General features: G+C 32.2%; 1 protein-coding gene across 1 annotated transcript; it reads left to right on the forward strand.

Moving 5' to 3' along the window:
• The first annotated feature begins 2,376 nt into the window (after positions 1-2,376).
• On the forward strand, positions 2,377-11,544 carry LOC143043790 (E3 ubiquitin-protein ligase mib1-like). The gene is made up of 6 exons (XM_076215970.1): positions 2,377-2,430; positions 2,710-2,802; positions 4,851-4,949; positions 6,313-6,414; positions 10,029-10,127; positions 11,533-11,544. The coding sequence occupies exons 1-6, from the start codon at positions 2,386-2,388 to the stop codon at positions 11,542-11,544; spliced, it is 450 nt and encodes a 149-aa protein (XP_076072085.1). The 5' UTR covers positions 2,377-2,385.
• The last annotated feature ends 1,780 nt before the right edge of the window (positions 11,545-13,324 follow it).

Here is a 13,324-nt window from a genome sequence, read left to right on the forward strand (position 1 = left end):
GTTGAAAGTTTTCCCCTTGGTGATCATACTAGATCATCTTAGTTTTATATTGGTAGTACCCAATGGTATCATCAGCTTAGTAGTAATTGAATTTGGTTTGGAACTGTTATGATTTATAACATACATTTCTAAAATTTCACCATTGAAAAATTTAGGCAAAATTGACCATATATAAAACTTCGCTAATCTATTAATCCTTATTATATTAAGCCTGAAACTAGATATATATTTCACATATTCCCCATTTTAAATCTCTTTTTTTAGGCAATTCAGTATTGTCAGATCATATATTTTCGTACGTCATATGAATTCATACTGTGCATGCTATTTCAATGGAAACTGTGACGTCACAATACATTCTTAATAGCACGTAAAACCATGAGACGAGGATATTCAAAGAGTCAGTCTTATGTTTAAAAATATATTGCAGCAGACTTACATGACCGTGACACCTTCCTTACCATTCGATGTCAATACATTCTGGCTTCTCTTTAAATATGTATGAATACAGATTATTACATACCTCGATACGTGGTATTAAATTAGTACTTCTTATCTTAATAGAATGAATAAGTCCGAGTTCGGCTTAACTTTTTGATCATTTTGGGTTTTATCAGCTTTTATTGTGAATGCCGACATTTTTGTGCTTTGATGTAAAAAAAAAAAGACAAACAAACGTTGAAAAAGATAGTACTTCTGAATGTTTAATAGTGATACACCAGATTTTGTAACAAATGTTTACGCGGGGAAAATAAGAAAAAAACTAAATAAACATCAATCTCTCATCTCACTTATTTCTATGGGCTCCATGATTTTGTGTTGATCGTTTATCAAACGTTAACGATCGGTATATTTCGACATCAAAATATGAAAGTTTATAAGCTACTAAAGTCTTGAGTCAACAATCTTAAAATATATTTTTTGTTGATGATTATATCTCATGCATTTGTTATAATTGTGACAACTTGATAAGTACCTTGAACGCTTAGGTTCAAAAATTTTCTTAACATAACGTTTAGACAACTGCTTTCATCATAATGATTGAATCCGCGTTCTAACGTGATTGTCAAGTGTAAGAATCGTGGGATCGATTCCTAGCCGATTCAAACCAAAGATATAAACATTGGTATTTGCTGATTCTACAATAAGCAAAAAGCATTCATGAGTCGGCGTAAAAGACAGGTTGGCTCATTGTAACAGTAAAGTGCTTATACATTGTGAAAGATAACGTTAAAGTCCTGGCCTAGGAATCGGTCTAGTACAAAGCAGTGTTTATATCACATTCTCATCCTAAAATGCATCCTATCTTACCCCCATATATTTAACACCGATCCATCATGATCCGTCATCTGTAATGATTTATCGACTACCAGATTGTTAGTGTACCAGCACAAAAATGACTGCAAAATTCAAAAAAGGGGGATGGATTAGAAACAAATAAAAAACACAATTTACTGTCTGAATGAATATATAGAGCTGATTACGGGCAAAAAGTAAAATAATAAGAAAACCGAACTGTAAGGAACATTCAAAATAGAAAGTAACTTATCAAACTAAAAGCTCAAACACATCAAACGAATTGAAAACAACTGTCATATTCCTGACAAGGTAAAAACATTTTCTTATGTAGAAAGTGGTGGAATAAACCTTGTTTTATCGATAGCTAAACATCTCACTTGTATGACAGGCCTATATAATTTCATTATATTGACAACAATTTGTGAACAAAACAAACAGACACTTCAGGTAAAAATGTCAAAAATAGGGGAACAGCAGTCAACATTGTGCTATAATCTTAACCACTATTAGAACTGCCAAATATGTCAAAAAAGAAAAACAAAATGGCATTAAGACAAAGCACTTAGGTAAAAATGAAAGACAAGAATACAAACAATGACGATAGCATAATAACACAATGGCTGGATGTATAAGTATTGAACCACGCCAAGAGGATATAACCAAAAATTGACTTAACAGTTAAGTCAATAATTTACAATAAAAGAACACGATAACACGTAATTAAGATGATAAACAACGTAAGAAAGTAAAGCGAGTTTAAAAGTTGACATGCGACTGTTCCTTTGAGAATTTTATAAAATGAGTCTTTACGAACATACCCGTCAATATTATGATCAACTTATAGGCATTCCGTACCATTATCTGCTACTCAAGAATGCATGGGAGCATTCTCCTATTCACCACCAGGTGATTAGCTGACACAGATACTAATCGCTGCGAAATTTTTCTGGCAAATCCTCGTATAATAAAAAAAGTATAGATTGCATTTAATGTTTGTTCTAATTGAACTTAAACTAAAAAGAGAAGCGTGTCCTTTTCATCATTTTCACCTATGTATCAATATTTTATTGCAGATACCATAGTGAAATGGATGCTGACCTGGACACCGAGAATAGTGATCGTTTAAATAAAGTAAGTTTAAACTATTCCCTTCATAAACGAAATTATCGGTAACGATTTACCTCAGTAATATATGACAAATTTGCCGTGTGTACATTTAGATGAGTATTGGTAAACCAAGTGTGAAACTTTAAAAGGTGTCCTGTTTTGTTTAATACATTCATCAATTCTATCAGCGTACTAACGGAATCAATCACCAAATCAACCAAATATTAAAACATGAGATCAGAAGTTTTGTCAAGTTATTTTAATTTTTTAAAAGACGAAAACTTTTTTTTTATATAAATAAAGGATCTGATTGAAGCTGCTAAAAATGGTGACATAAAAGCAGTAAGCAAATGCCTTCAGAAAGGAGCACTGATAAATTATGTAGACCAATCCGATGTAAGTATAATGTTAGATTCCCCCCATTGGTTACTACATAAAGTTTCATACGACCTTTAAGTAATAGTGTATGCATTCTAGGAAGCAGTAAATAAACCTGACGTAAATAAAGGCAGGCTATGTTTAAACTCTTCATTCACAATAACAATTAAAAGATTGATTGCTTGTGTGTTGCTCGCGGGAAAACCAGTTGTCATTGTGTCGCGTAGATCAAGTATTAATACCATAGAAAGTTCTGCAAGGTGCGATGAACATGAGGAAGAGCGTGGATTTTTACAGCCAATTAACGTATGGGCATTTAAATAGATAGCGGCAGATAATTTGCCTTGCAACATACCAATTAAGGACACCTCAAAAGGTTGTTGCAATGCCTCTTCAAAGTGCAGACAGCATATAATTCACCGTACACGAGTTACCGCATTTATTGGCAGTTATCAAAGGTACCAGGCTTATAATTTAATGTAAGGCCACCTTGCCGACCGAACGTGGCTTTTAATTCATTCATCCCACAAATAAATGAAAAACGGACTGGTACACGGATTTTACTGCCTGAGCGTGAGATTTCCGAGGATGATCACTTGGAAATACCAAAGTCAACCCTTGCAATTATACAAATGAAAAGGTTCAAACCGGTTGCCCTGATGTAACTATGTTAAACTATGTTTTCTAATAGGGAGTAAATAGTTCATACCGATTCGAAAACGACAAACGGTACACAGATGGTAACTTGTGTTTAGTGAAAATAGAAATTACAATTATAAAACAGATAACGTTATACTAGTAGTTTAATTTAGAAAAGACCCAATTGGGAGATAAGAGATACCGATTTTATAATGCCACTACACACGTTTCATTTACAAAGGATTCATCAACGGTGCTCGAATCAGAACTGTTGAAAAAAATCAATAAAGAAGTTATCAAACATTGAAAACCCCAAAACAGTGGACATTAACGCCATCGTTGCCTGCTCATAGAAAATCCCTTAATTTCTGACGGTATAAGAGTTTAAAAGTATTATTGTTTTTCATTTGTACTATTAACGGCATAGCAATAGATAGTATGATAAGACATACCATGAGAGAAACACTGTATTTAAAACCAGGATATTGATGACCACTGTAAAATCCTTTTAACAGTATATAATTTGAAGAAATGTTCAGAAATATGACATAGTTTTATTAGTTACATCGTGTGCTAGTGACCTAATACGGTATATATGGGGTCGGTAAATTCCATATGGGATGAAAGCGAAGCTCAAATCCCCATATGGAATTTACTGACACCAAATATACCGTATTACGTCACTAGCACACTATGTAACGAATTCATCTTACCGACTATCTTAACGTGTGGAATTTAGACTAGTGACCTATCAAAATAAGCATGCGAGTCTTCAATACTGTTAGCATTAAGAAACTACTTCCATTGATCCTACACAAACAGATTTCAACTTGTTAGATGTAAATGTGTTTTATGAATTTATTTCCATCGTAATCATCAATTTCTTCGTCTGTTGAAACCTTTAAGATATTTTCTCAGTACCGTTTTGTTTTTATAAAGGGACGTAACGCCATTACTAACCGTGTATGAAATAAGCCCCGCCTCCCTTCTTACCTGATATTGAATATAAAGGGACGTAACTGTACTTCTAACCGTGTATGAAATAAGCCCCGCCTCACTACTAACCTAATATCAAACATACACGATTTGCACGCGGACGCTTTTACCCAATCATGTTCGTATAAATGTATAGGAGGTAAGATAATAGAAATTACACACAAAAGCCACTGAATTTTGAGGATTTTTTTTAAATTGGCACAAACTATATAGAAACATCTTTATTGCAATTTGCTCCTATTTAAAAGAAAAAGCATTTGCTGTTCTTGTTTTCGAATATATGAACAAAGATAATTATACCAAATTTTCCATTTAGCTATCGATCTCTTGGTTGATATAGTCTAACACTTTGTTTTGTCCAATTTTATGTACTTCTCTCTCTCTTAATATACCTTTGGGTTCGATATGTTTATTATTAAAAAAAATTACAGAACTTGACAGCACTTCATTGTGCGTCTGCAAATGGACACAAGACCATCGTTTCAGTTTTACTTGACAATGGCGCCGATTTAAATGACTCAACACCTGATGTAAGTACTATATTTAAGAATAATTTAATTTTGGATGTAATGCGTCCTTTAATTGGTGTTTTGCTTTGTCTTGTGAACCCTAAGCGGGTTAGCTAGTGTGCACGACATTTTTAATATAGACAGAAAAAATATTACAGTCATTCCTTAAACATTTGTTAAATGTGAAAATAATAAATATGTATTTCAAGAAAATTACATACAAATAAATGTCAGTTACGAAAACCACCATGTTTACCAAACTGAAAACAGTATATGATGTAAAACATAACATGTTAAAATGAGTTATATCACACGTCTTTACTTCACCATTGTGTAAAAAGTTAAGTTATGAAACCTATGATCATGTTATTACATGGGACCTCGATATCATTTCAGACCGAGTGAAACCAAACGTTCTTGAAAAAAGTACCAAAATATTGTACACTATCAAAACTAAGTTTGAAAGAAATAAGGTTTGACAAGATGATCGGTTGTCGAATGGTTGATCTTCCTGAAAAAAATGTTTGTAAACTATAGAAATTTAATACAAGACATTCTTAAAATGTACATGGATAAATGTATCCTTATTTCTTTGATTAAAAAAATAAACTTGAATTCATTGCTCTTAAACCAATAACAAACATTATTAAAATATAGGGAACACTATTTGTGATTTCACAAATCCAATTAGTAAAAAATGAAAATGCCCACATGACTTAGTGACTGCATTCTTTTTTTAAATTTGGCTGCAAAACAACTTTCATTAAAGAGTTATCTAGTTTATTTTGTCTAATTCAATAGGTTAAATTAAGACCATGCGACAACTGATGATCTTGCATCAAACAAGCATGAGACTAGATAGACAATAAAAAACGTAAATTGTTGAGTATGTTTAGTTTTTTTTTTATATATCTTATATGTAAATCCTGCATTTTACTGCATTTTACAAAATTATTATGGTGATTTACTAATATTAAATTCGAAGACATGATGTATCCTATTGATGAAAGTAGATATAACATAATCAAAAGCATTAAAGCAACCCAATGAAACATGATATGTTTTCATACGGTTATCATCGGTAGCAAGTGAGTTGTTACTCTAATATATCGTATATTGGGAAATTTAGGCGTCGGGATATTTTGACGGTTTTCTCCCGAAAAGCATATGTTTTGTTTTGGTGTGTGTAATTTTGGTGCTTCATCCAAATGATATGTTTAACTTTGGAATAACAGTAGTGAGCAAGCTCGTTCATATGTGCCTTTATTAACCCGTTTATTGGCAAAATATGATTGAATTTCTCAAACTCTAAACTATCCAAAGACATGCATATTTAAATATCATGAATATTTACACACATAAAATCGTATTATTGTCCACACAGGGCTGGTCAATACTTCATACAGCAGCATTGTATGGACACAAAGAAATTGTTTCTGAACTCCTTGACAGAGGATCAAACCCAAACGCAATTACGCGAACATTTGTAAGTATTGAGAAAACAAATTGTTGAATCAGACGGTCTAGACAATTGTTTAGTTTAGTTTATTTTAATTTTTATTGTATTCTCTTATTTGTATGTACACATCTGTTATTATGCGCGTGTATTTTCGGTCAGTTATATTGTTTAGGCGGTAATATAGAACAAGTTTAACGTTTAAATTTTATTTAACAAGAGCTAACACAAATACAAATTTCAAGATTGAAAACACAAAAATGTACAAACAGGTTTTCGAGAAATAACAGTTCCTTGTACGTACTTTTAATACATTTATAACCTTGCTCCTCGAATCATCAATTAGTATAAACGCTACATATATTATTGTGCTGTTATGCAGTTGTAAACTTGAATTCTACTGGCTGCCTTGCCATCTGCTAAATAACCATGTTCGCCGTACACAACCCAATCAAAGTGTCCTAATAGAAGAAACCTTCTTACAAAACATGTGCCTGAAGCCAATCAGAAATCTTGTTGTAATATGTTGACATTTAAACTATTGACTTGAAATCATGTGTGCTATAAAAAGAACAAAGTAAGGTACACGCTGTCTTGTGATAACCTTTGTGTATTTATGTGAAATTTCCACTAGTTGACATCTATATGAAATGCTCCCGATCACATTAAACCAAACGGTAAATAAAAATATGTTCAAAAACTATCAGAACTGTTCTTCTTCTAAAAATAAAGTCATTCTTTTTTATAAACAATAGTTGAAAACTTGTGGACAAAGTGTAGTACGATTTATGTTTACGGCAGTTTCAGTAAAATCGTTAAACAGCTCATTTAGATTAACACCTTGCAATTATTCATAAATTGACTGTGTGCTGTTTCCTTGTTGGGTTGTACTTAAATGTTTTGGCTTAAACGTATTGCATGGCAAAGGTCCACTAAATGGCAACGGCGGCGCTTTGTGTTCCTTAGCAGATTATACAGAGTCGTTTGTCCAACGTTATAGGTAACGGAACTACGTTCTGTGCTCATAAGTGTGGTGCTGGCTGTTGTAATATTCGGTAGAGGACGAAATGTAGAAGGAGCAATTGCTAAAGTTTTAGGAGGCACTGTACAACTTGAGCTTGGTAAAGCACGAATATTTGATGATGTTTCACCAGCAGTTAAAGATAATGCTTTAGAAGGTTCAGTGATGCTTTCTGTTAATGTCTGTCCCATACGTATCTTATCATCATTATCAACCCGCTGATACAAAGAAAGAGATGCTACTGACTTATGTCCAGTTACGGCCATGATCTGTGCATTTCAATATGAGTTTTTAGCTAGAACAGTAGCCCCGGTAGCACGTATTGAATGGTTGGTGTAAATTTCAGACAAGTTGCACTTCTTTCTCAGGTATGACATGAAATTGCCAAGCGTTTTTTCGCCCACAGGAATGTTATAATACCATGAAGGGTCCTCTTCCCAAAACTGATCTTTTGGTCTCTGCCATAGTTTGTCACACTCTGGATTTAATTCATTTACATACTTTTCAAAGGAGGACACGGGGCAATACCCAGAACCGGAATTTTCTGGCATTATCCCTGAAGTTTTTTCCTTGTCACTGCTGCGATGGTTTTTTGTCAACTCATCTAAAGTTTTAACAACATATTTAAGCCCCGTTTTCGGATCTTTTTTTACAGAAAACGTGGATTTTGTCATTTGTGGCATATTTTCCATTCCCCTTCGACAAAATTACAGGCGAATATCAGACTGAACTTTATTTTGGAGTCCAAATGGAGTATTTGGTGATAAATATATTGAGGTACACATTTTTCTTCTGTCAGCTTCGTCAATACATGGATAATGCTCGACGTCTCCTAATCCCATGCGTTTAAGTTCTGCCATTGCCGTTTCAAAATTTTTTCTGGAAGCGCTAAAACTTTCATCATTCACAATGTCAATTTTTTTATTTTACGGTGGAGCTTTTAAATATCTATTCAATGAGTATCTCAAGCATTGCAGTGAATTTGTTTTATAACGATTTCCATCAGCTTTACGGACATCCATATAAGAATGACCCAACACTTCATCTAGTTTTAAGGTGTCATACTGTCCAAATCCAGGATCCATTTTCTTTACTTTTAAATACTCCCTGAAAATAGTGGTTGCTGCTATATTCTGCTTTATTGTTTTGTCAGCACTCATTTTCAAACGTTTTTGTTCAATTTCTTCATCACTAGTATCAACAAATCGTCTTTTACCAGACTCCATCTTTAGTTGGCATAAAACACATGAACTATGCACTACATGGAAAATCAATAGATCATCAGGTTACACAATACACATTAAGAGTGAGGTCAGTGGGCGGAGTTGACATGTTACTATTGCGTAGTGAAATTTAGGACACTTGTGTATTAAACGTTTCATTAATTTTATACCTAATACGGTTAAAATAACCGCACAAAAATTTTATCATGCTTTGACCCAACTAGCATGATTATTTAGACGGAGTCGAAAATTGTTGAACGGTTCGGGCTTTTGCCCTCACCGTTCAACAATTTTCGACACCGTCTAAATAACCATGTTAGTTGCGTCAGCGCATGATAACTTGTATTCTATGATAACTATATACGGGCTAAAGAGTTCTAATGCAATATTTCATACAAATCCAATGCGTCTAATTCATATCATTTCCATTATAGACCAGAAAAAAACTCTTGCCATTTTACCAGTATCAATTCATCACTTCCAACATCAATATTTTATTAAATATCATATTTATCAACGGCGTAGTATAGAAATAATTCCTCTTAATCAATTCATCTCTTGTAAAACCTACTACTGCTTTCCTTATGATCTGAATTTATAAAAAAATATAATGAAATAATAGAACGGAAATTACAACAAAAATATCTTCCAGTTATCAAACATCCGTGCGCGTGCCAATAAAAACCCGTTTTCCTAACACAAATTGCCGCAACTCAAAATTCGCCTTCAAAACTTTTATTTTACACATTTGTTTAAGGAGGTAAATACTCTGAAGCTAGATTTTTCATCAATAAATAATTTTAAAAAAAGTGTCCACCGGTCTATAATCCTATTGAAATAACTCGTGTACACTGGAGAAATCTGTTCAAACGTGACTTGATTCCTGTTAGAAGAAATGTCTGAATATTGTAGGCATTCTGTTAATACATTTCGAAAATTAGTAAGAACTAATTTGATTATATACATACTGACTTTCACATCGGAATGGTTCCTGTTAATACTTGAACATGACCTGAATAGATGGCATGCATAATTTGACATTCGGGTTCAACTAATTTCATTATTTTAAAATTATTCTTGTTCTCTCCTTTCCTTTTCTGTTATACATTAATTACTTATGTATGTTTGTTCCATGTCATTGTATTTTCATTTCATGTCTCAAGTCTTTTAGGCGAAGATGACTATAGGTGAATTTATTAATAATGTAACTTTTCAACTATTAAGAATTGTTATACATTTCTGGCTTTCAAATATTCGGCTTTTGCCGTTCCGGATGAAGGTAAATCCAGAAAATCTTTTCGGACGCATGAATTTTGTAACGTTTTTCGTTCATTTTTATTTTAACATTTTATATTGTGTTGGTAATGTAAAAGTTGGTAAATGTAATGATTATTTGATAGGGCGTGTCTGTACTCTATTGTGCAGTTCAGAATGGACAAAAGGAAATAGTGGCTGAACTTCTTCACAACGGCTGTGATCCAAGCAGATTGATGGACTATGTTAGTATTATTTTATTTATTTGGCCTCGCTGAGAATAGTTTTAATTTGAATGAAATTAAAAGTGTTTGAAATCAATTAAATAGTTTACCTACAAAAATATCTAACACACATTAGTAAGACATATTTAACAATTTGAATATTTACAGATAAAAAAGAAAAGATTTGAAATAATCTACAATTTAAGAATGTTTAGTCTAAAATGATTGTTTTAAGGTTTACAAAATTGCTGTTTTTCTACTGAATACAGTAGTGAAGAAAGATGGGGTGTCATAATCCATAGAATTTTTTAATAATTTGCCAAAATGTAGTTTACATGTTATATCCTGCTTTTAAAAAAAACAATAAAAAGATACGGTCACGGGGCTTATTTTCACGCTACACGGTGTTAAAAATTGACAGATTGTGTATAGGTTATGCATGGAAAACCCAATTTTCTGCAATAAAGGGTAAACTACACCAAATAATTTTGAGATAACATATGAGAAGATTGCTTTAATAGTATGCTTTCAGTTAAGAAAAAGAAAAAATGGGGTCACCGGACCCGTTTTCTTGCTACATTATAAAATAGGTAAATTCCTAACACTTTCTATTGTAAAAGTACCTTAATCTGAATTATCTGCCCTTACGTTTCAGTTGCCTCCCCTTATGTGGCAAAGTTGGAAAAAATTTAATGAAACAAAAGTTTTCTGCTTTTTGTAAAATACAACCATAAATATGATAATGCATGTCATTTTCTATATTGAAATGAAAGTTTTTACACATGAATTACCTTCTATTCTAAAAATTTGCACATTCTATTAAAGATCTAGACCTTGTTTTCTGGTATTTCCAAATCCAAGATGGAGGAAGACACCCTATCTCTGGATTATGTAAAAAAAAAACTCAATATGAATATCAGGATTTTAACTTTATATTTGCGCCTAAAACCATTTTATCCACAAAAGACTCATCAGTGACGCTCGAAAAGGCCAAATAAAGTACAAAGAGCAATGGGGACTGTTATGCTGTTTGGACTGAATGATTTGGACATCTCTATCTATCTTTAACTATGCAATTTATCTATTAATTTGTTTTAAATTCCATTCTAATTATCTGAGATATTGTAAGACATCAATGTGTCTTTTTATATTGATTAAATATTGTTCGTTCTTTTATTGTTAGTATTCCAATGATTTGGTTTCTTGGCTTTATGAGTTCTTGTTATTGGCGTTTAGCATAATATGCATAATGATGATAGACAAAATGTGTATTAGAAATGTAAACAACATATTATATGATGTTAAAATTTTCAATAGAATAAACGGATCACTTAGTTATCAAAATATCTTACCTGTAAAACACTACAAAGTTCTCCTTGAACTGTATAATTGTTTTTTAAAAGAATATAATTATTTTTTATAATAGTTACGGAAATAGACGAAACATAATTTGGGCAAATTTCAAAAGTTGCCCGCTAGAATTCCCAATAAAAGTTCAATATTTTGCACAGTTCTTACATGTAACATATTCTCATAGATTCCATCCAGGAGTATATATCATAATGTCATTAACTGGCTGTTTCTGTATTGACACTTTTATATAGATTCGAGGTAATCTGTATTGGTATCCGAGACTCAAATAGTCGAGGACCAATAAAGCTGATTTAGAATCTACAACAGAGCAAATACAGAAACAGCAAGTTCGTAACACTTTTATTAAATGATTTTAATTCTTCAATTCAACTAAGCAACTTACCTTAAAGTAGAAAAAGTTACAGAAATTCATATCTGAACTTGCTTTTATAAATCAAGATGGATGTTTTGTCAACATTTTCAGATGTAATTCCTGATTGTTCGTCCAAGTACTTAATTTTATGCTTTAACACTTCATTTTATCTAGCTAATATAAAGTAGCTGGGAATAATAAATCAGACAGTTTAAGTATTCTTGCTCTAGAATCGTCTGTGCTCTGATGATTGATCAAAGGAAATGAAATAGTAAAGTAATCAGAAGTCGTTCTCGAAAAGTATGAAAAGGCTGAGTTAGAAAACACTGAACATCATGTAAACTTTTTCATGATATTAAGTTAATAATATAAATGTACAGTCGGGTGCAGACTAAGCATTACATAAAGTAAACGCAAGTTAACGCCGCGTGCACATATTTCGTTAGTTAACTTCAAATTTCCCGTTTACTAGTAAACGCGCATTTACTATAATTACGTTAACATGGTTAACGCAGTCAAAATGGAAATTTCTAATGTCTGCCCGGGTGTTTACTCTGTGTCCGTTTAGTCAGTAGTAAACGGGCGTTAACTTCACAATTCTTCAATTTTTTTTACGTGTGCATGTGCATGTGTATTTTTACGTGCACTTGAAAGTAAACGCGAGTTAACTGATTGTGTAAATTTAGAAATAAACTTCAAGTTCATTTTGTACATTTATTTTATAAAAACGACTTTTAGTCTTAATATTTTACGTATATGTGTTTCAAACCAGAACAATTCAAAAACTCTTTTAATTCGAAATACTAATTTTATTAAATTACACAAAATCAGTTCAAATAACTTTACTGATTAGCAGATTAACTATATTTTCTTTTCAATAAATAAACTCATCATATATACCAAAAGTTACACGAACCAATATCGAGGCGGAAAGAAAGGTTATCCGACACATCGGGAAAATATTTTTATAAGATGGAATATAAATATCATAGTTACGTGGCGTCGTTCCCCATATTTAACTGTCTCTTCAAATTCCTAACTATAACTCGGTGTATTTAATACATTATTTTTAATCGTAATTCACCTTGTTTGCCTTGGATTTACAATTTTTTTAGTCATAACGTTCCAATATTGCTATCTTTTGTTTATGAAAATATAACTCATTTACTATGCGGCTATATAGATTTACGTAATTAAGTGCTAATATGGTCAGTTTTGGTTCTTACGGACAAATAATTTTATTATACTATCAGTCTGAGGTTTGAAAACTACTGAATTTTGTTTACGATTCAATATTGTGAATAAAAAAAGGACATGCTGGCAATCTAAATTGATGTGAACAAACTTTTTAAGTCATTTTATTCAAATCTTGCTATCCTTTCTATAATACAATCCATCCTTACATGAAAATATAGCTCATTTACTATGCGGCTATATAGATTTACATAATAAAGTGGTAATGTGGTCAGTTTTGGTTGTTGCGGAAAAATAA

The sequence above is a fragment of the Mytilus galloprovincialis genome, chromosome 8 (assembly GCF_965363235.1).
Source record: "Mytilus galloprovincialis chromosome 8, xbMytGall1.hap1.1, whole genome shotgun sequence".
Taxonomy (NCBI): Eukaryota; Metazoa; Mollusca; class Bivalvia; order Mytilida; family Mytilidae; genus Mytilus; species Mytilus galloprovincialis.